General features: G+C 43.7%; 1 protein-coding gene across 4 annotated transcripts in view; it reads left to right on the top strand.

Annotated features, from left to right (window-relative positions):
• LOC141096839 (uncharacterized) overlaps positions 1-24888 on the top strand; it is a 281517-nt gene that overhangs the window by 173444 nt on the left and 83185 nt on the right. For all 4 annotated transcript variants that reach the window (XM_073583673.1, XM_073583671.1, XM_073583672.1 and 1 more), the window contains 2 exons: positions 23557-23617; positions 23788-23932. In XM_073583673.1, the coding sequence (XP_073439774.1) occupies positions 23557-23617; positions 23788-23932 (206 nt within the window). The remainder of the gene's footprint in view (positions 1-23556; positions 23618-23787; positions 23933-24888) is intronic.

Here is a 24888-nt window from a genome sequence, read left to right as displayed (position 1 = left end):
AAATCTGCAGCACCAAAAATTACGTGTGCACTTAGCCTTAGGGTATGTGCACACGCTGCGGATTCTGCTGCGGATCCGCTGCAGATTGGCCACTGCGGATCCGCAGCAGTTCTGCAGACGGTGTGCAGTAACATGTAAGTCTATGGGATTTACAATCCACTGTGTACATGCTGTGGTTTTTTCACTGAGGAAAAGCTGCGGTTTTGAATCCGCAGAAAGAATTGACATGTCAATTCTTTCTGTGGATTCCACTGCGGTTTGTCACCTATTCCATTGTCCAGGTGTCAAACCGCAGAGGAAAACCGCAGGCCAATCCACAGGAAAACCGCAGGTCACTTTACCTGCGGTTTTACCTGCGGAACTACTCAGAAAAATCCGCTGGTGAATTCGCAGCGTGTGCACATAGCCTTATAGTCAGATGACAACCAGTTACACAAACAGCTGATAATGTTATTGATTATGGTTTTCATATAAAGGATGAAACAAAGTCATTAAGTGAATCAAACACAGCTGTATAGGAGGTTTACAACTGGGTTAGACAGGCCAAATACACAAGTGTCATATAGAGGAATGACCATCTTAGGACAGGACCAGCACATTGTATATAACTGGGAATATGTTTTTATTACACATTAATGTCTCTTTTAGCCATTCACTACTGAACAGAATCTGAATAAACAGAATACAAGTGCTCGTATTTCGCACTCTTCATGTTAGAGCAGCCAGAGTAAGCAGTCCCCTAAGTACCGTTGTTGGGCCACGTTCACACATTCAGTATTTGGTCAGTAATTTATAGCAGTATTTCTAAGCCAAAACCAGGAGTGGGTGATAAATCCAGAAGTGGTGATGTGTTTCTATTATACTTTCCCTCTGATTGTTCCTCTCCTGGGTTTGGCTTACAAATACTGATGCAGAAATCTCACCAAATGCTCTTTGTGTGCACGTGGGTTATGTGGTTTTATGTGTTTAGTTAGAACCTAGAAAATCAGCTGTCAGAGATGGTTTATTACTATCTTCATTCCCGAGAGCCGTATTCACACACATGAATAAGAGCTGTGTACACAGTCCAGGAAGCTTTCCTCCCAACCAGGGGCGTAACTACCGGGGTAGCAGCCGAAGCGGTTGCTTTGGGGCCCGGCCCACATAGGGGCCCGGGTCCCCGACTCCGATCGGCACTACCCGGTAGTGCAATTTAATTACCCCAACCACCGGTCTGCGGCCCAACACCGGGCCGTTGCAGTGCTCTTGCCGGTCAGCGGACACAAGGGGAGCCAGTGGCTGTGTAGCACAGCGGTCCCTGTCGGCGCGGCGGCTTCATCCAGATTCCAGCGCTGAGCTGTCAAGTGTACCGCTCATTTAAGGTCATGAATATTCATGCACCTTAATGAGCGGTAGCACGTGACCACTCCGCACAGGAAGAAGCTGAAGCGCCGCGAGATGCAGGGAGGGAAGTTCAGCGACGGGAGGGTAAGTATGATGGGGGAGGATGGGGGAGCCAAGCGGAGCCATATATACAAGGGAGGGAGAGTGGGAGCAGAGCCATATATACAAGGGAGGCCGGGAGAGTGGAAGCAGAGCCATATGTACAAGGGAGGGAGAGTGTAAGCAGAGCCATATATACAAGGGAGGGAGAGTGGGAGCGGAGCTATATATACAAGGGAGGGAGAGTGGGAGCGGAGCCATATATAGAAGGGAGGGAGAGTGGGAGCGGAGCCATATATACAAGGGAGGGAGAGTGGGAGCGGAGCCATATATACAAGGGAGGGAGAGTGGGAGCGGAGCCATATATACAAGGGAGGCCGGGAGAGTGGAAGCAGAGCCTTATACACAAGGGAGGGAGAGTGGGAGCGGAGCCATATATACAAGGGAGGGAGTGTGGGAGCAGAGTCATATATACAAGGGATAGAGAGTAGGAGCAGAGCCATATATACAAGAGAGGGAGAGTAGGAGCAGAGCCATATACAGTGGGGAAAAAAAGTATTTAGTCAGTCAGCAATAGTGCAAGTTCCACCACTTAAAAAGATGAGAGGCGTCTGTAATTTACATCATAGGTAGACCTCAACTATGGGAGACAAACTGAGAAAAAAAAATCCAGAAAATCACATTGTCTGTTTTTTTTTCATTTTATTTGCATATTATGGTGGAAAATAAGTATTTGGTCAGAAACAAGCAATCAAGATTTCTGGCTCTTACAGACCTGTAACTTCTTCTTTAAGAGTCTCCTCTTTCCTCCACTCATTACCTGTAGTAATGGCACCTGTTTAAACTTGTTATCAGTATAAAAAGACACCTGTGCACACCCTCAAACAGTCTGACTCCAAACTCCACTATGGTGAAGACCAAAGAGCTGTGAAAGGACACCAGAAACAAAATTGTAGCCCTGCACCAGGCTGGGAAGACTGAATCTGCAATAGCCAACCAGCTTGGAGTGAAGAAATCAACTGTGGGAGCAATAATTAGAAAATGGAAGACATACAAGACCACTGATAATCTCCCTCGATCTGGTGCTCCACGCAAAATCCCACCCCGTGGGGTCAGAATGATCACAAGAACGGTGAGCAAAAATCCCAGAACCACGCGGGGGGACCTAGTGAATGAACTGCAGAGAGCTGGGACCAATGTAACAAGGCCTACCATAAGTAACACACTACGCCACCATGGACTCAGATCCTGCAGTGCCAGACGTGTCCCACTGCTTAAGCCTGTACATGTCCGGGCCCGTCTGAAGTTTGCTAGAGAGCATTTGGATGATCCAGAGGAGTTTTGGGAGAATGTCCTATGGTCTGATGAAACCAAACTGGAACTGTTTGGTAGAAACACAACTTGTCGTGTTTGGAGGAAAAAGAATACTGAGTTGCATCCATCAAACACCATACCTACTGTAAAGCATGGTGGTGGAAACATCATGCTTTGGGGCTGTTTCTCTGCAAAGGGGCCAGGACGACTGATCTGGGTACATGAAAGAATGAATGGGGCCATGTATCGTGAGATTTTGAGTGCAAACCTCCTTCCATCAGCAAGGGCATTGAAGATGAAACGTGGCTGGGTCTTTCAACATGACAATGATCCAAAGCACACCGCCAGGGCAACGAAGGAGTGGCTTTGTAAGAAGCATTTCAAGGTCCTGGTGTGGCCTAGCCAGTCTCCAGATCTCAACCCTATAGAAAACCTTTGGAGGGAGTTGAAAGTCCGTGTTGCCAAGCGAAAAGCCAAAAACATCACTGCTCTAGAGGAGATCTGCATGGAGGAATGGGCCAACATACCAACAACAGTGTGTGGCAACCTTGTGAAGACTTACAGAAAACGTTTGACCTCTGTCATTGCCAACAAAGGATATATCACAAAGTATTGAGATGAAATTTTGTTTCTGACCAAATACTTATTTTCCACCATAATATGCAAATAAAATGAAAAAAAACAGACAATGTGATTTTCTGGATTTTTTTTTTCTCAGTTTGTCTCCCATAGTTGAGGTCTACCTATGATGTAAATTACAGACGCCTCTCATCTTTTTAAGTGGTGGAACTTGCACTATTGCTGACTGACTAAATACTTTTTTTCCCCACTGTATACAAGGGAGGGACAGTGGGAGCGGAGCCATATATACAAGGGAGGGAGAGTGGAAGCAGAGCCATATATACAAGGGAGGGAGAGTGGAAGCAGAGCCATATATACAAGGGAGGGAGAGTGGAAGCAGAGCCATATATACAAAGGAGGGAGAGTGGAAGCAGAGCCATATATACAAGGGAGGGAGAGTGGAAGCAGAGCCATATATACAAGGGAGGGAGAGTGGAAGCAGAGCCATATATACAAGGGAGGGAGAGTGGAAGCAGAGCCATATATACAAGGGAGGGAGGGTGGGAGCGGAGCCATGCATACAGGATGGGATAGGGGAGCCATGCATTCAGGATGGGACAGGGGAGCCATGTATACAGGATGGGAGGGTGGGAGAAGAGACATGTATACAGGATGGGAGAGTGGGAGCAGAGCCCTGTATACAGGATGGGAGGGCGGGAGCGGAGCCATGTATGCAGGATGGGAGCAGAGCCATGCATACAGGATGGGACAGGGGAGCCATGCATACAGGATGGGACAGGGGAGCCATGTATACAGGATGGGAGGGTGGGAGCAGAGCCATGTATACGGGATGGGAGGGTGGGAGCACAGCCATGTATACAGGATGGGAGGGTGGGAGAAGAGACATGTATACAGGATGGGAGGGTGGGAGCGGAGCCATGTATACAGGATGGGAGAGTGGGAGCAGAGCCATGCATACAGGATGGGAGAGTGGGAGCCCATCAGAACGAACTGTGCTGTCTGTGGGTATAATAAAAGTTGTTTTTTGTATACATATAGCATACTAGGATGCCATAACAGAGGGCGGTCATACTTTATAATATTAAAACCTGGTGACAGGGTCCCTTCAACTCTTAGAAACCCATCTCCTCCCTCCCCGCTACTGCGTCATACTTGGCTGACAGAGGGAGCCCTACTTCTCTATCAAACTCCTTCTATGCAGAAGTTGCTATTGATTTCTGCACTTCAGGGGCTGAACTTCTGGGATCAGGGCCGGCTCTGGGCTTCCAATGCAGATAAATCAGTCACAATTCCTGAGCCTGTGACATCCCTGGCATGTATACAGTGGAGGAAATAAGCAATTGATCCCTTGCTGATTTTGTAAGTTTGCCCACTGACAAAGACATGAACAGTCTATAATTTTAAGGGTAGGTTAATTTTAACATTGAGAGATAGAATATCAAAAATAAAATCCAGAAAATCACATTGTATAAATTATATAAATTTATTTGCTTTTTGCCGTTGCAGTGAGAAATACATATTTGATCCCTCTGGCAAACAAGGCTTAATACTTGGTGGCAAAACCCTTGTTGGCAAGCACAGCAGTCAGACTTTTTTGTAGTTGATGATGAGGTTTGCACACATGTCAGGAGGAATTTTTGTCCAGTCCTCTTTGCAGATCGTCTCTAAATCATTAAGATTTTGAGGCTGCCGCTTGGCAATTCGGAGCTTCGACTTCCTCCATAAGTTTTCTAAGGGATTAAGGTCTGGAGGCTGGCTATGCCACTTCATGTCCCTAATATGCTTCTTTTTGAGCCACTTTTTTGCTGCCTTGGCTGTATATTTTGGGTCATTATCTTGATGGATGACCCAGCCATGACCCACTTTAAATGTCCTGACTGAGGGAAGCAAGCTGTCACTCAGGATTTTATGGTACATATCTTCATCCATTCTCCCATTGATGCGAAGAAGTCCTGTGCTCTTAGCAGAGAAACACCCCCCAAAACATAATGTTTCCACCTCCATGATTGACACTGGGGATGATGTTCTTTGGGTCATAGGCAGCATTTCTCTTTCTACAAACACGGTGAGTTGAGTTAATACCAAAGAGCTCAATTTTTGCCTCATGTGACCACAGCACCTGCTCCGAATCACTCACAGAATCATCCAGGTGTTCATTGGCAAACTTCAGATGAGCACTGCAGGATTTTAAACCTTTAAGGCGTAATGTGTTACCAATGGTTTTCTTGGCAACTGTGGTCCCAGCTGTCTTGAGATCATTAACAAGTTCCCCCGTGTAGTTTTAGGCTGATCTCTCACCTTCCTCAATATCAAGGATACCCCATGAGGTGAGATTTTGCATGGTGCCCCAGATCGATGTCGATTGAGTCATTTTGCTTTTCTTCCATTTTCTTACTATTTCACCAACAGTTGTCTCCTTCTCACCCAGCATCTTACGTATGGTTTTGTAGCCCATTACAGCTTTGTGCAGGTCTATGATCTTGTCCCTGACATCCTTATAAAGCTCTTTGGTCTTACCCATGTTGTAGAGGTTAGAGTCTGACTGACTAATTGAGTCTTTGGACAGGAGTCTTTTATAAAACTATGTGCCCACTTTGCAGAAATGCTGCGGAAATGTCCACAGCATTTCCGCAAGTCCCTGCTGCGGGTAAAACGCATGCGGAATTCACATGCGTTTTCCCGCAAAACACAAGCGTTTTGCAAGTGTTTTTAGCTTGCAGAATGCTTGCGCTTTTCCAAGTGCTTGACAAGTGTGACCACCTTTTTACTATTGATGCTGCCTATGCAGCATCAATAGTAAAAGATAGAATGTAAAAAATAATTAAAAAATAAAAAATATGGTTATTCTCACCTTCCGACGGCCCCCGACCCTCAGCGATGCTCCCGGCAAGCTCCGTTCCCAGGGATGCATTGTGAGAATTACCTCAGATGACGTAGTGGTCACGTGACTGTGACGTCATCAGGGGTGATTCGCGCAATGCATCCCTGGGAACAGAAGATGCCGGTAGCGTGGCGGACAAGCGGGAAGGCTCCGGGGGCCACCAGAAGGTGAATATATCCTGATTTTTTATTTTAATTTTATTTTTTACAGGTATATGGTACCCATGGCCTGGAGGACAGTCTCCTCTCCTCCAGACCCTGGATACCATCCGCACATGAAGCACTCACTTCACGCATGGTGGGCATAGCCACATGCGGAAAGTGAGCGTTTCAATGCATTCCTATGTGAGCGGAATCGCCGTGATTCCCCTTAAAGAATGAATATGCTTCGTATCTTTCCGCTATGCGAATCCGCTACCGAAAAATACGCAGCATTAGCACAGCAATGCAGAATGCCATTGAATTTAATGGTATGCAGTTTGTAAGCGTTTTCGTAGCGGAAAATCGCGGCAAAAACGCTTATAATCCGCAACGTGTGCACACAGCCTTAGTGTGACTATGTAAGACAGCTGTTTTTAATGCAGGTAACGAGTTGATTAGGAGCGTTTAACTGGTCTGTAGGAGCCAGAACTCTTAGGGGATGAAATACTTATTTCTCACTGCAAAATGTAAACAAATTTATGTAATCTATACAATGTGATTTTCTGGATTTTATTTTTGATATTCTGTCTCTCAATGTTAAAATTAACCTACCCTTAAAATTATAGACTGTTCATGTCTTTGTCAGTGGGTAAACTTACAAAATCAGCAAGGGGTCAAATACTTATTTCCTTCATTGTATGTCTCAATACAGAATGGTAATCCTCACCACATGTAAATGTAGACTATTGTGCACATAGTTTTTTCCCTATGATTCACTTTATCAATAACATTAATATTGGTGATATTGGTAGTGCTGTAACATTTTTCACTTTAAAAAGACACAAAATAAATTAAAAATTCCATTAAAACAGTAGAAAAAAGGAGCAAAATCCTGAGTCTGATTTCAGCCAAAAAGTGGGCTTTAAACGTTAGCAGAGTTCTGCAAAATAGGAATTCTCAGCATGCTCTGAAAATTTGGAGCGGAAAATATATTTTCTCTTAATTCTTCCTGGATCCAAAAACATTCAAGATAATGGATCATAAAAATGCTAGTTTGTCAGAGCACTTTATTGAGAAAATGCAAAAACAATAGTAAATGGAGAGGGACGTAAACAAAGTATTAGTTTGTGGGAGTAGGTCATATTTAAGGTACTAATTATTTCAACATATTTCAGCGCATTTAATCCGATTTATAGATGTAAAAACCACACAACAAGATCAAATTAAATCCTCTGTTCATTACACGTCATTGCTCTTCAAGATTTCCCCATTTAGTAAATTATTTTGACTGCGTAATAAAAGTATTAAAACATACAAACAAGATAATGCAATATAACTTTAGTAAAATAAGATAACTGCGCAATAGGGTAATTTATTAATGCCATGGAGATTTGTTCCTGCTCATGGCTGTTTCTGGGAATCTATATTAAGCTTTCTCTACAGTGTTCCTCTGGGCTTTGTCTGATTCTTGCAAGAGCTTTTTTTATATTTGTATGTTTTTCTTTGTTTTTATGTTAGTTTGATACATTAATGTGTTTATCAACTAACAGGATGCCGCACAATGACACACTCTGACATCACGCTGACATAATCCATTATGCAGTAGATGAAAATGTTTCCCTTCATCAATCTTGAGTCTATGGCTAATAGTTATAGTTTTTTATTTTTCTATTGCTTTTTTATTACTATTAATAGTATGTGTATGAGGTCAGGAATTACCCTGAATTATTGGTAAAGCAAAAATGTGAACATATTGACAACAAAGTTCAATGAATTGGGTATCATTGTAAACCTTTCTACTTGTGCTCTGTGTATATCTGAGATCTTACTCGTATTCGGAACCGGGTTGGACAGTTCTTTGGAGAAGTCACAGGGCCTTGACCCGACTCCGTGGCCCTGGCTGTGCCATAAAATGGGGATATGTATATGGGATTTAACGTGACGCCACCTGTGGTGTTGGGCAACGGATGGCCGACGCTGCTAAATGAGACCGCTGGGGCTGATGGTGACACAGCTGGGATGGTTCTGCTCCCCACAGGTGGAGCGGGGCCCCAGGGCTACCAGTTCTGTTTATGTCAGGCTTTGTACCTTGTGGTGCAGGACTCAGGGCACAAAAGATTACTGGAAGACACAAGGGCTGTAGTTTTCTTTTCCTTTACTTGATGGTTGATAGCACAGACCGGGGCACTGGTAACAGATCGTAATGGAGAACCGGGCAGCCTGGAAGCAATTTTGGATACACCTGGCCAGGTAGGTACAGGGGCCTTTCTTCTGCACTGTCCTCACTTTTTCCTTGCTGCCTAACAGCTCATCCTCCCTGCTGCTAACTGTCTCTGTTTTTAAAAACAAACCGTTGCCCGCTTGGCAGGCAGCTCAAGTCTATCACAGGTGCAGCTCCTTTGAGTCTGCTCCAGACTCTGGTATGCTGCTGTGCCACCAGGTGTTAGATCAGGCCAGGAGACCTGCAGTTCCCTGCCTTCCGGATTTAGCTGCCGGGACTTCAGTACCCACGCAACCGACTTCCTATTTGTATGCATAGGAAGATATAAGCTACAGAAATCTGAATCCCAATTTATTAAGTGGTAGGTTGCACTTTTACCTAGCGTACACCGCTATACCACTATAGGAACTTGGTTGTACTCATTAAAAATAGAATAAGGTACATAGAATATAATTTCTGGGTGCACGGTTCCTCTTGAATGTTATATATTTACATAGCCTATTAGTTGCATGATTTATTGAATTTGGGCAACAGGTCCTATTATAGGTGGCATTTTAGAAATCAATGATAGTAGTTATTATGGCTGAAACAAAAAGGGAGACACGTGCATCAAGTTCGATCAAGGAATAGAACAGGGAATGGTGTATACAGTTTTGGTTGAAAGTGTTGGTGGCCTCAAATTGTTGCAGAGAATGAAGTATTTTTCCTAGAAAATTATTGCAAATACACATTATGTTATACACGTTTTTATTTATTTTGTTTATATTGGAACAGCACAACAAAACTGACAAAAAAAGGGAAATTGGAGATAATTCCCCCCCCCCCAAAAAAAAATATGGTCTGAACAAAATGTTGACACCTTTCCAAAATTGTGGGTAAGCAACTTTGTTTCAAGCATGTAATGAATGTTCAAGCTCACCTGTGCCAATTTGAATATCACACCTGAGATCAGAAAGAGGGAGAAGTTGAATCATTGCATTGTGTGCCTGTGTGTGCCACACTAAGCATGGAGAACAGAAAGAGGAGAAGACAACTGTCTGAGTACTTGAGAACCAAAATTGTTGAAAAATTTCAACAATCTTAAGGTCAATTCCATCTCCAGAGATCTTGATGGTTTATAAGTGATTTGTGACGCCACCTATGGTGTTCGGCAAGGGAGGTGTTAAGCCGACGCTGCAAGCAGATCCTCTGGGACAGATGGTGTAGTGCAGCAATGATGTTGTAGCCCTCTACAGGTAGGGCTGTTAGTCCCAGGGCAGTGTAGCGGAATGTTTAGGAAGAGGGTGCAGTGTTTGGCACAGAGATGTAGCAGTGCTGAGGATATTGCAGGAAGGAGGCAAGGACACAACAGGGTGCAGTTTCTTTACCTTTACTTGGCAAACGCAGCCCAGGGTCCTGGTTACAGATGGCACAGGAGCAGGCTAGCCTGGAAGCAACTCAGGAATCTCTCTATCAGATGGGTTGTGTAGTCTCCTTCCTAGCGCTGGCTTGAGGTACATGCAGTACTTTGTTACACTGAAGTTCCTCCTTATCTTCTCTTAGAACTACCTCGTATCGCAGACAGCTGTAGCCCTCTATCTCTCTTGGCTCACCCGTCGCTGTTGTGCCTCCGAGTCTTAGTTGGGAATCGAGCATTTACAGCTACCTATTCCTCTGGTTTCTGTTGCAGGACCTTCAGTATCCATACAACCGTGGAGTCCAGGCTCCAGATCATGCGCTATCACTGGGAGGGAGCTCTCTTTCCTCAGCTCAACCTCCAGCTTCTCTCCACATGTCTACACTCTTTGCCCTCCTCACACTAACCCCTATTTCCCCCTGGCCCTCAGAAAGCCCTCCACCCCCAATTCTGGTTCAGAGCTCCCTCTGTTGGCCTGGAGTGGGAACTGTGTTGTATGACATGGTTAACTGTTAGAGAGACCCTTCATTGCCTCCAAGCCTGACATCACCCTCCCTGGAGGAAGGCAATGCCACTGTGGCGACCATACTCCTGGGGGTGCCACATAACCAATACAGGGTCGGGGCGCCGCCATGGGAACTACTGGCTCCACAAACCTTTTCAACAAAAATTTATGAAAAACGTTATTAATCTTAAATGTAACTGGAAGAGCCAAACGGAAAGAAATGGGGTTAAGTATTTCCAAAATCTTATAAGGTCCAATGAACCATGGCTTAAATTTTGGAGACGCAACCTTCATAGAAATATTTTTTGAGGACAACCAAGCCATATCACCCACTTTAAACCGGGGACCAATGGTCCTATGCCGGTTGTAAAACCGTTGGGCATTTTCCTGAGAGTGGGACAACTTATCCACTACTTGGTCCCAAATCTGCTGCATTCTCTCTACCACAGAATCCACACTTGGACAGGCCGAGGCTTCCATCTGCCCCGAAGAAAATCGAGGATGAAACCCAAGTTACAGGAAAAAGGAGACATCAAAGTGGCAGAACTAGCCCTATTGTTTAACGCGAATTCAGCCAAGGGCAAAAATGAGACCCAGTCATCTTGATCAGCAGATATGAAACATCTCAAATAGGATTCCAAACTCTGGTTTGTCCTCTCAGTCTGCCCATTGGTCTGAGGATGAAATGTGGAGGAGAAAGATAACTGAATTCCCAGTTTGGAACAAAAAGCTCTCCAAAATTTGGAAACAAACTGGACTCCTCTGTCCGACACAATGTTCTCAGAAATCCCATGCAAATGAACCACCTGTTGCAAAAACAAGGGCACCAACGCAGAAGAAGATGGCAACTTTGGGAGTGGTACATGATGGACCATCTTAGAAAATCTATCACAAATCACCCAGATAAATCATTCTCTGAGAGACAGGGAGATCAGAAATAAAATCCATTAAAATATGAGTCAATGGCCTCCTGGGCACCGGCAGGGGCATCAACAAACCACTAGAATGGACTGCACAAAATTCCTGACATTACGAGATAAGGCAGGCCACCAAAAAGACCAACTCACCAAATCTCTGGTACCAAAAATACCTGGATTACAGCTAACGTGGAGCAATGAATTTCAGACATTACTCTTCTCCTCCACTGGTCAGGGACATACAATTTTCCCATAGGTCATAGTTCAGGTTTGTCCTCCTGAAATTCCTCCAGGGCACGTCTCAAATCGGGTGAGATGGCGGAAAGAACTACACCTTCATTTAGAATGGTAGTAGGCTCAGTCACATCAAGAGAATCTGCAAAGAAACTCCTAGAAAGGGCATCCGCCTTAACATTCTTATTGCCCGGAAGAAAGGAGACCACAAAATTAAAACGCGTGAAAAACAAGGCCCACCGAGCCTGTCTAGGATTCAAGTGCTTGGCTGATTCAAGATAAATCAAATTCTTGTAGTCGGTGAGGACCACAACTTGATGTCTAGCTCCCTCCAACCAATGTCTCCACTCTTCAAATGCCCACTTCATGGCCAACAATTCCCAATTCACCACATCATAGTTACGTTCAGATGGGGAAAATTTTCGAGAAAAGAAGGCACAGGGATTCATCTTAGAGGTTACCGGATCTCTTTGGTTGCAAGAGCCATTCTGTCTCAATCTCAAAAGCATCTATCTCCACCTGAAATGGAAGTGAAACATTAGGTTGCTGTAGAACCGGAGCAGAAGTAAATTTCCGCTTAAGCTCCTGAAATGCTGAGACAGCCTCTGGAGACCAATTCACCACATCAGCCTCCTTTTTGGTCAAATCCGTCAGTGGTTTAACAATACCAGAAAAATTACTTATAAATTTACGGTAGAAATTAGCAAAACCCAAAAACTTCTGGAGAGCCTTCAGAGAAGTGGGCTGAACCCAATCATAAATGGCCTGTACCTTGCCCAGGTCCATTTCAATAGCAGACGGGGACAAAATGAATCCCAAAAACAAAATCCTCTGTACACCAAAGAGACATTTCGATCTCTTACCATACAGAGTATTTTCCCTCAAAATCCGGAACACAGTCCAGACTTGTTCCACATGAGAATCCCAATCACGGGAAAGATCAAAATATCATCCAGATAAATTATCAAAAACTTATCCACAAAGTCCCGGAAAATATCATTCATAAAAGATTGGAAGATGGAAGGGGCATTAGGGAGCCAAAAAGGCATCACCAGGTACTCAAAATGTCCCTCCGGAGTATTAAACGCCATCTTCCATTCATCCCGTGCTTGATGCGAATAAGATTATACGCCCCCCTGAGGTCAAGTTTGGTAAACCAACAAGCACTTTTAACTCTGGAAAATAAATCAGAAATCAGGGGTAACGGGTACTGATATTTAACAGTGATTTTGTTAAGGGAACGGTAGTCAATACATGGAATTAATGAGCCATCTTTCTTGGCCACAAAAAAACAGCACCTAAAGGTGAAGAGGATGGTCTGATATGACCCTTCTCCAATGACTCCTTGATATAAGACTGCATAGCATCATGTTGTCACCTGGACCCATTATGTGTGACGTGACCCGCAGGCCGGTAACTGTAAACAACAAGACGCGGCACGTGATACAGTCCTGTGTGACGCGGCCCGCAAGCCGGTAACTAAAACAACAAGACAAGGGAAGGGAAAACAGTTACAATGGTGGGCCCTGCGATAAGGAAAGGGGATGTGGAGACCTTCTGCACCAGTCAGTGCCACTAACGCTCCTAACATTCCCTATGCCGATTCCGCAGCGGGTGCCGCTCAGGATACCTGTCGCCCTAGCACACTCTACATCTATCCCTTGCTAGGGAGCTGGGTGGCGCAGGCAGTGGCCCCACCGCTGTACTAATACACACAAAGGAAAAACACAAACAGGGAAACACCACTTAGCTTTACTCTGTTGCACTTGCTCTTGGCAACAGAGTCCACCACCAGAATGCAGCTCTCCTCCTGAAACGCTGCCACCAAGCTCTGTCAGAGCTAAAAGGAAATCCCCTATGACTCCTTCCACACCAGGGCTAAGACAGTGCTGCAAGGAACGTTCTCCAGCCCCTTCCTCCACCAAGGATGGTTGAAATGAATACTATCACCAACCCTGATTGCAACACCTGTGACTCTTTTATAGCAGAGCCAGCAATCACACCTGCTTTATAAACATGTGGACTTAACTAAAGAAACAGAGTGCAATGATGCTCACCACCACCGGGGGGCAAACTTAGAACAAACGACACCACAGTGCAATGATCCTAGGGGCCACCGGGGGCAAAAACCACACTTAAGCACAGCCAAATAGTCAGGAACATCATGAGACTGGGGAGAGGTGGAGAAAAGAGGAGTGTCACTAAGAACACATTGATAACTCCAACTCACCACAGATTTCCAATCCAAAACAGGATTATGGGTTTGCAACTAAGGAAAACCCAGTACAATAATATCATGTAAATTGTGCAACACCAAAAATTTACAATTCTCTTGGTGGTCCGGTGTGACCCGCATTATCACCTGGGTCCAAAACTGGGGTTTATTCTCCGACAAAGGGGTAGCATCAATGCCCCTCAAAGGAATAGGGGTCCACAGGGGCACCATGGGAAAACCACAACATTTGGCAAAGTCAACATCCATCAGATTCAAAGCTGCTCCTGAATCAACAAAAGCCTTAGCAGAAAATGTAGACAAGGAGCAGATCAAGGTAACCGCCAAAAGGAACTTAGGCTGTACACTGTCCACCGCAAATGAGTGAGCAAAATGTTTTTCTCGTTTAGGGCAGACAGAAATAGTATGAGAGGTGTCCCCACAAAAGAAGCACAACTTATTACTCCTTCTAAACTCTTGACGTTGCGCTCTAGACAATACCCTATCACATTGCATGGGTTCAGAAGTTTGTTAGAAAGGCAGCACCTCCTCCCGTGTAGTTTTATGTTCACGTAAACGCCGATCAATTTGAATGGCTAATGACAGAGTCGTCAAGACCAGAGGGGACAGGAAATCTCACCATAACATCCTTTACGGTTTCTGCCAGACCTTTCCGAAAGAGAGCTGCTAGGGCATCATCATTCCATTTAGTAAGGAATTTTTGACAATATAACTCTGCAGAATCCTGACCCTGGTTCAATACCAATAAGGTTTTCTCAGCTTGATCAATAGCATTAGGTTCATCATACAACAACCCCAGTGCTTGAAAAAACGCATCCACATTAGCCAGAATAGGATCTCCAGGTGTCAGGAAAAAAAGCCCAGTCCTGGGGATCGCTGCGTAGCAGGGAGATGACAATTTTAACCTGCTGCACCGAGCTCTCCCCTGACTCTTTTTCATTTTTTTACAATTCTTTCCTTCCTTTGAGTACCCTAGAGTCTACAGTTTAGGCTGGTTATTCTGTTATGAATAGGTCACCGAGGAGGATGGCAGGAATAGGCTAGGCCACCAGGAAACCAGAAAGGTTGGTCACTTAGCGGATTGCAGACCCCTAATCCTAACAACACAACTAACAGTAGCAGTGGAGCATACCTACGATGCCCTAGACACCTCAGCACAACTGGAGAACTAATTAGCCTAAAGCAAGAATGGTGAAATCTAAACTGCCCCGGAGTAGAACCCCAAAGAAATAGCCCCCAAACATATATTGACAGTGAGACAAGATGAGGTACAAACACAGGCAGAAAATAAACTGAGCAAATGATGGGGCCCAAACTGTCTAGATAGGATAGGAAAGGAAAGACACTGTCTGCAATCACGCAAAAACCCTAAAAAATCCAACACTTCTGATGTACAAAAAACACTGAGGTCTCACGACCTCCCCCCACTATATCAGCATTCTGGTGTGAACTGGCAGCAAAGCAACACAGACTAATATAACAGGGGACTGAACAAACTGACACAAGCTGTAACATATGGATCGGGGTCCAGCATAGCCCCAGCAGGGAGCATGCTGAACCCTCACAGCAAAGCAGAAAGAGGCAAAACCAGATCAGATGCAAAGGTTTAGCAAATGAACAACTTAACTGAAAAATGCAGGATCAGGCAGGAGACAGCAGACCTCAAGATGCACAGAAAGAAACTAATCACCAGCAACAACTGAGGGAAGCCTGCTCACTTATATCCTCCCAGTCAGTAACTCCTGATTTCCAATCATCATCGTCAGGTGGCAGACTTCTGTCAACCCTTCCAGCTCCACTACCCGCAGTAACCACCAGAGGGAGCCCCGACTCAGAAGTTAGATCCAGAGAATTCACAACAGCAACCCCAATCAAGAAATTCTTGCTGTCCTGCAGGCTCACAATACATCAATGTCTGTGCGAACTGTCTGTCGACATTTGATTGAAATGAAACGTTATAGCAGGAGACCCAGAAGGACCCCACTGATGACACAGAAACATAAAAAAGCTAGGCTGCAGTTTGCTAAAATGCACGTGAGTAAGCCAAAATCCTTCTGGGAAAGCGCCTTGTGGACAGATTAGACCAAAAAAGAGCTTTTCGGTAAAGCACATCGTTTTACTGTTTACCGTAAAAGGAATGAGGCTTACAAAGAAAAGAACACATTACCTACATTCAAATATGGTGGAGTTTCAAAGATTTTTGGGGTTGTTTTCCATCCAGATCATGAAATCTGAAGATTACCAAAGGTGTGATTAGTGTAGGGCTCAGTGTCAGAAAGCTGGATTTGCATCTTAAATCATGGGTCTTCCAACAGGACGATGACCCCAAAAATACTTCAAGAACCACCCAGAAACGGATGGAAAAAAGCACTAGAGAGTTCTGAAGTGGCCAGCAATGAGTCTGGATCTTTATCCCATTGAACACCTGTGGATTGATCCTAAAATTGTTCTTTTGGAGAGCTCTCCTTCAAATATGAGACCTAGAACAGTTTGCAAAAGAAGAATGATACAAAATTCCAGTTGAGAGGTGTATGAAGCTTGTTGATAGATTTAGGATTGATTGCAGTATTAAGGTAGCGCTGTCATTCGAGGTTGGGGACACTCGCTTGGCAGCCAAATAATCAGATCCGGCACGGGTTTTCCATAAAACAATCACAGTCCATGCGGTTTATTCAGGCATCATAAACCATGACCAGCAACATAAAGTTCATATAAACAGCATAGCGTCCATGACAGAGTACTGCTCTGTTATCCCTGTGGTCACACAGGCTTTGCTTCATCCAGCCAACAGGCTATACAGTCTCTTAGTAACACTCCCGTGTCCGGGTTACCTCATAGTTGCTTCACCACGCTGCAGGCATCCATTCCCTCTCCCTGGGAACTCTCAGACACGTGCAGCCATTATGCACACAGGCACTCAGGGAGGCTTACACATCCTTCAGCGAGACCTTCCAAACGGACCAACTGCGTCCCAGCATTCACCTATGTGACCTACCCTGGCCACCTTATATGGTCTGTTGCCACGCCCACCGGGTCACATGGCTATGAACTCATCACAGGTCCTTCAACCACTCATACACACTTTACAATAGCGTTCTTAAACACACCCCCTGGGTGGGTTTGTAGGTAACTGGTTCCGCCCGTCTCACCAGCTACCTGGAGACTTCCCAAAACACATTGAAACAGCACCTCGGCAGTATCACTGCTGATCAACACACACATTAGTCTCCATCCCAAGGTCACCCACCTTGAGATACATAACAGTCATTCAGTATTCTGCCACTCATCCTCTCTCCTGGGACATCCACACAGTGCCCCCTAGTGGACACAGTGGTCACTACACCACAGCAGTTATTTATTCCAAAGTGTGTGCAATCAAATATTAAGTTTAGGGTTCCAACAATTTTGTCCATTCCATTTTTTTTTCTCGTTAATTCTTTTAGTAAAAATATTGGTATAGGCAGAATAACAACAAAGATACAAAAAAGAATCAACATTTGTTTTCTTTATGGTGTACAAAATTTAAGGGAGAGGGAATAGGAAAAAGAGGGAGAAAAGGGAAGGGAAGTAGGGAGGGGAGCAATTATGGGCAAGAGGGATGAGCGGGGAAGGTGGGGTGGGTAGTCCTGTTGAGAAATAACCTCTATTTCCTTATATCTAAAGTAGAAACTAAGATATGTATAGTTATATATAGCATATACATACTGTACTTGGTATAACAATTCCATGGTTCAAAGCTTAATCTTATTTTGGTATTTAAACCACTGTTGCCATCTCTCTCAAAGTGTTGTTCTAATACACCCAAAGGAAATAAACATCTGTATAAGAAAAAGCATAATTGCAATAATTTTCCAGGAGAACTGCACTTTTGGCCATGGCTGTATGTACAACCATAATGCATGATCCTGTCTGCCATAAGAAATCTACTCTTTCACTCCTGATTCTAATTGTTGGTTCAAAAAAGTTTGGTCTAGTTGACCTATACATAATTATTGGCTATTTTCTTCTAAAAAAGCATTTCAGCCTATCTTGAAACCATCAACGGTTCACGCTCACATATGCTCTTTGGTTAGACTATTTCACAGATTAATATTTCACAGATGTAACTATTTTTTATGGTAACGAAGCCCTGTCTCCTCTGGAGAGTTAACCTTTCTTGCTCCACGTGGATGGAGTGTCCCCTTGTGCTTTGAGGAGGTTTTACATGAAACATCTTTTGACCATACATTTTGTATAGGCCATTTATTTAGTTATACAAATTAATTCTTAGATGTCTCTTCTCAAGACTTAATAAATATTATTTTATTCTTTGCTCAAAACCAATATCCTCTATGCCGATTATTATTTTTGAGTCTTGCTTTGTACCCTTTCAGTGAACTGATGCCCTGAACTGAACTGCATATTCTAGATGCAGTTGCACTTATGCTTTGGAAAGTGGTAGTATTATGTCACTGTCCCGCAAGTTCACATCTCTTTTGATACATGACAGTATCCTGGCTTACATTAGAACACGCTGATTGACATTGCATGCTGTTATTTATAGTTTGTGACTTTAAGTACACCCAGATTCTTGTCATCAAGTGACTCTCCTAATTTTACTCCATCTAGCGAAGTTCATATTTGTGGGGTTGATGTCACCTTTGTATTGTCCGGTGACATCAAGCCCACAGCTTAGTATTGGAGCTACGTTTATAAGACGCCTCTCCATTACTAATCTTACAGTTGTATTGTAAATAAACACACAGCAAGAATAAAGTCCTTTAATTGAAAAAAATAACCCCACACTTTCACCTTTTTATTTAAAAATAAAAAACACTGTTATACTCACCTACAGGCCAATTCCAGTGAAGCCAACGTCTCCTGTAAAAAAAAACAAAAATAAAAAGCAACCATATCCCTCACCGGTCCTTCGTTCTGTTCCACGCTGTAATCCATCATAAACAGTTTTCAACCTGGACGATGCCAAAATGCGACCGTCCAGGTGAGAGCCACTGAGGAATGAGCTGCTGCGAGCTCAGCCTCAGCAGCATTGAGTTTCCCGCAGGTCACTGATGCTGCATTACCAGCCGAGCCCCTGAACTGCTGTGACCTTGGTGGGATCCTCGCTAGTTCAATGAGAAAAAGGTTTACGGTGCAAGGGTGAGTTCACGGCAAGAAACTTTTTCTCACAGTGAATTATTTAATTATTTAAATAATTTAAAAAAAACTGCTTTGGGATCCCTCTATTCTTGATAACCAACCTTGCTAAAACTGACAGCAAAGAATTGCAGCCCGCAGCACACTGGCACCGGCTGATGAATACTCCCATCAGCTGCCATCTGGTCTTGCTGTCATTAGCAGCAGCAGGCGAAGGCTGATGGGAGTAGCAGACCCATCATCTGATACCAGTGACCGGAGGTGAACTTTTTATCTACGTCTATAGCTGCGAGCTCAAGCTGTCACTTGACAGCGTGGGAACTGTGGATCTCTGACCGGCGGTAATAACTTTACCGCTGATCAGAGGCAGTGTTTGCCATGCTGTCATATGGCAGCGTGGCATGCCCTGAATGTTCGGGTCCCCCATTCAAGTGAATGAGGTCCGGGTTCGGGTACTGAAACCAAACTTTTTTTAACTGTTCTGCTGAACCCGAACATCCAAGGGTTTGCCCATCACCATTAGTGAGCATGAGTGTATCTTTATGGAGTGCAATCTCACAATTCAGTACAGTCTTTGGCACACAGGACCCAGTGATACTGAGGTTCGACATCCTGTTCGTGACGCCAAGCTGGAGCACCCACCAGGGCAGTTACTCTGTACTGGGCCTCTTCTTAAAGGGGCAGTGTCACAGCGGTGGTGACCTGGTCTGTTGCCTTGGGCATCCAATAAAAGGGAATATTTACAAGGGATGAAAAATAAAGAGTTTATAGTAAAGTGTTCGTGACGCCACCTGTGATTTCTGGTCAGAGGTGACCAGCGCTGCAGTGCAGATCCTCTGGGACTGATGATGTGATGCAGCATAGTTGGAATAGCTCTCCACAGGCAGAGCTGTGGTCCCAGGGCAGTAGTTGTAATTAAAGATGTGATATTTAAGGATGATGGATATAGCAGAGTGGAATGAGTGTTGAGGAAAGAATTCAGATTACACAGCTGGGTGCAGTTCCAAAGCTTTACTCACAGTTCTGGAATACACTTATACCCGCTTGGTGCCTTGTCCTCCAGGTGAGGGGCTCAGTCAACTCCCAGGCAGATGAAGCACACCTTTCTGGAACTTCCTTCAGTGTATGCCTTTCCTGGCTGTCTCACTGTGTTGCTTTCTCGCCTACCCCTACGCAACACCTCATAGTCAGTGTCCCAGGCCAGCAGCCACGGACCCTATCGGATAACATGCTCAGTCCGTTTCCTTGCTCCTTAATGGCTGCTTTTCTGGCAAAGATAACTGTGGTTAGTGGCTGTGGCTCCTAAAGTTGCCACAGCTGTCGGCTTTCTAGCTGGGTCCTGTTGTCCCCTCCACTAGGCTAGGGGCCGAGACCCTTCTGCGACCTGATCCCTCCACCTGACGGCTGTCAGTGTGGAACAAGCTCCACGGGTGGCTCTTGCCTATCCCATGCCTCTGGGATCCCTTCCCTCTATAGGGAGCCTCCTTCAATCTCTACTCCTTCCAGCAGCTCCTCCCAACTGGGAGCTGCTCTATCTACGTCCTTCCACCTCTTCCCCTATGAGAAGACTTCTCTCCTTCCCTTCTATTTTCCCGCTCGCAACCTACTAGTTCCACTCACCTCCCAACACCTTTTCCTGCCTGGCGGGGAAGAGATCAACCTCCCTCAGGGTCCATCCAGGGTGCCCTGCCACTAATAGGTCTGTGTTGGTTGCAGGTGTTAGAGTGCAGTCAGTTGCCTCCACCTTACTTTGGAAGTGGGATACCACACCTCTGGCTGAGGTGCAGTACCTCTGTGGCGACTGAACCCTCAGGGATGCCACATTTACTTTTCTCCACATTGAACCCTCTCAGTTGGTCCAACTCAGCTGGAAACTTATGAACATCTTCCATGGACTGCGCTCCACTGCATAGTTTGGTGTGATCTGCAAAAATAGAAACAACAATTTTAATACTATTTTCTATACCTTTAATAAATAAGTTGAATAAGTGTGGACTAAGCAATGAACCTCTGGGGTAAACTACTTGTAACCAGATAGAATTCAAACTACCAGTCATCCATCATGACTGTCTGGGTTGGGCCATTTTTTTTTTTTTATTTTTTTTTTTACATAATTACAAACCTTACAGATCTTAATTTACCCATTAGGCATTTGTGTGGGACAGTGTCAAATGCTTAAGCAAAGTTAAAAAATAATATATCTATAGCTAGTATACTGTCAAGGTTTCTGCTCTCTTCTTTATAGAAATGTGTCTGGTTAGTTTGACAACTTTTGTCTGTAGTAAATCCGTGCTGGGGATCACGTATGTTATTTTCCATCATATCCTCCTGTAAACAATCCCTTACAAGCCCCTCGAACATTTTTCCCACAATGAATGTCAAGCTTAATTACCTGAGAAAGATTTGAAGCAATTTTTGAAATTGGGCACCATAATAATTTTGTGCCATTCAATTGATACAGTCCAGTCACTAAAGCAAAGGTGGGAACCTTTTTTTCTGCCAGGGGCCATTTGGAATATTATATCATCAATCGCGAGCTGTAAAAAATTATCAACTTGAAATTTATTCTGCTGTATTGGGTAAAATATTTAATTAACTCACCCCTATGTGACAGCTGGAACTGCTTCTCTATGGTTTGACTGTGAAGTTAAGTGATAGGCATGATGATGTTACTCGTAGCTTCATTTCCAGGTTTGCATCATGCTGGAGTCCAGTCAACTTTTTGCGATAATTTTTTTTAGCGAACTCGTAACAGTACATTATTTTGAACACAAATGAATATTACATTGCACATATCTTAAGAGTGTAAAATTAATCACTGCTCATGTTATATTTATACAACTCATGCAATGGGAGGTCTGTTGTATAATCACATAGGATACACCGAGATTGCTGTATACATCAAATAGGATATGCCAAGATTGCTGTATGCATCCCATAGGAGATATCAAGACTACTGTATAAACATGATGTAGGCAAAATTGAGATTGCTGTATACATATTACATAGAATACACTGGGACTGCTGTATATCCATCACATAGGAGACCTTGATACTGATTAGTGATGAGCGACTATCCTCATTGCTCTGGTTTTCCCGAGCATGCTTGGGTGATCTCCGAATATTTTGGCGTACTCGGAGATTTAGTGTTTGTCAACGCAGCTGCATGATTTACGGCTGCTAGACAGTCTGAATACATGTGGGGATTGCCTGTTTGTTAGGAATTCCACACATGTATTCAAGCTGGCTAGCAGCTGCAAATCATGCAGCTGCGTCAACAAACACTAAATCTCCGAGCACGCCAAAATACTCGGAGATCACCCGAGCATGCTCGGGAAAACGCGAGCAACAAGTATACTCACTCATCACTAATACTGATGTATACATCACATAGGATACACAGAGAATGCTGTATACATGACATAGGATATACAGAGACTGCTGTGTACAACACAAAGGAGACACTGAGACTGCTGTTTATACACCACACAGGAGACTGAAATAGCTGTATACATCACATAAGATGCACCAAGACGGTTGAATACATCATATAGGAGACATCGGGGCTGGTGCATGTACATCAAATAGGAGACACTTGGATAGGTGCATATACATTACCATGTAGACAATGTAGACATTGGGGCTGGTGCACATAAATCACATAGTATATACTGGGGCAGGAGACTATACATCACATCGGATATCCTGAAGCTGGTGCATATATATATATCATATGGGAGACACTGGGGCTGGAGCATATACATCACATAGGAAACAGTGGGGCTGGAGCATGTACATCACATAGAATACACTGGATCTGGAGCGTATACATCACAGGAGACACTGGGGCTGGAACAAAGACATCACAGGAATCTGCGACTGCAATCTTCATCAGTGGAATGGGAGTGCAGAGCGCTAACTCAAAGCAAGATGGAATCTTTCATTGCATGTGCTAAATGTAATATTTATGAATAAATGTTATAATTTTTACAATTTGACAATTCTGTTTTAAGTAAAGTTTCCATGCTGAGTTTTTGTCGCTGTATATTTCCGCTGGGCAAAACAAAACCCGCAGCATCTCACCCTTTCAACAAAGTGGATGGGATTTATAGAAATCTGATGCTCAATGTGCTTTTATTTTATGCAGCATAACCGGACATGCAGTGGCTTTTTGAAATCTGTAGCATATCAATTTTCTTGTGTGTACGCTGAGTTTTATATACGGATTTTTCATATAGAATTGCACTAAAAGTAGAATATCCACAGGTAACGCACTAAAACCACATATAATCCGCTCAAGACTGTACCAATAACGTGTTGTGAAATCCAAATACCAGGAAATATTACAAACAAAGCAACCTTATTTAAAACATGACATACCCAAAAGACTCAAAAATTGCCGTAAAAAATGTGATAACACATGAAAACAATGCTAATTATTTACGGAAATAGGTTAAAAAATGGTGACGAAAATCTGCAACAACAATTTCGCACTAAATACTCACCGTGGGAACTAAGCCTTGCTCTGTACCTTGTCCTTTTCCCTTTTCTTAACACAATGCACTTTCATTATAGGGCTGGAACAACAGTTATCGTGGATAGCACCAAATCCTCATCTTTGGTTTTAGTGAAATCTGTAAGTACAAATAAATCAATTTCAAACAATGTATTGCTCTCACAGTCTGTCATATGTGTCACATTTGTACATATACAGTATATTATCTGTCTCTTATCATTTATTTATGGGATCAAGGATGTCCTACTGAAATGTGTGAATGTTTAGCAGGATTTATGCCTTTTTTTCAGGGTAAATGTCAGATTGTGGTGCATCTCACTCAGGATAGGCCTGCAACTATTCATACGGCATCAAACTACAGCTCGGTGTCACATCGCCTTCCTTCTGTACCTTTTTTACTAGAGAAAAGAGAATGTTCTGCGAATCCTTTTAAAAGTAAGTTTTCCTATCTGATGGACATGACACAAGAAGGGAATTCAGCCCTAAAGGTCAGACATAGAGCGGATAAATTGTGCGAGGAATTTTTCAGATCAGTTCTGCTTGTTGCTGTGCTGCTATTTGCACCAAGTTTATCAGTGTTGGGGTATGCTCGCCCCATCGGGCTAGGAATGACTGATTTTTTATCACATGCTGCAATTTGACTCACCCATTCAAGTCCATGGGTGCGTGGAAATCATTGGACTACACTCGGATGACGTCTGTATGCAGTCTGATTTCCGCGGACTCACAGGATGAAGAAGATGGAGAATAGTTCTCTACCGTCTCCTCACGGTGTGCACAGGTTCTCTCATCTGAGAGAATTGGATCACACTAAGCTGACACTTAGATGAAACTGATCAGAGTATGATCAGAGTGTCACTAGCATAGCTGACAATCTACTGTTGTGTGACCCTGGCCTTACCCGATGTTTGATACCACTGAAGGACACAGACAAATGAGGGTCCGTGAACAAGAACAATATACGGGCGCTTTGCAGCCCAATAACTTAACATAACGCACAATTTCACCTGTTTAGAAAGTCAAAATGGGCCCTTTATCTATTGAGTCCCTTTTGCGGCTGCACAGGTTGCACCAACGATATGTCCATCCCTGTTTGATACATTTGGCTTATCATTGCATGTAACACTTCTGTTGAGCAATGATACTAAAACACACATATTAGGAGAACTGATAGGCCCTCTTTAAATATAAATAATGTATTGCCCCAAGAGTATGATATTACAGGCATACGTGGTCATTCTGCCATTTATATTTTCTGGTCCTGAATTGAAAAATCCCTACGATGAAATTTATTATGTTTAAATACATTTCAAATGGACTGTCCAATCCTGTTTGACATGATATGTCTCATTAGTAAAAAATGTTGTGTTACGTATTCTTTAATATTTTTA

This window comes from Dendrobates tinctorius, unplaced genomic scaffold, assembly GCF_039654945.1.
Source record: "Dendrobates tinctorius isolate UK_male_01 unplaced genomic scaffold, ASM3965494v1 ptg000079l, whole genome shotgun sequence".
NCBI classification, from domain to species: Eukaryota; Metazoa; Chordata; class Amphibia; order Anura; family Dendrobatidae; genus Dendrobates; species Dendrobates tinctorius.
Note: the sequence above shows the minus strand (reverse complement) of the source record. Positions and strands in the feature narration are given on the sequence as shown.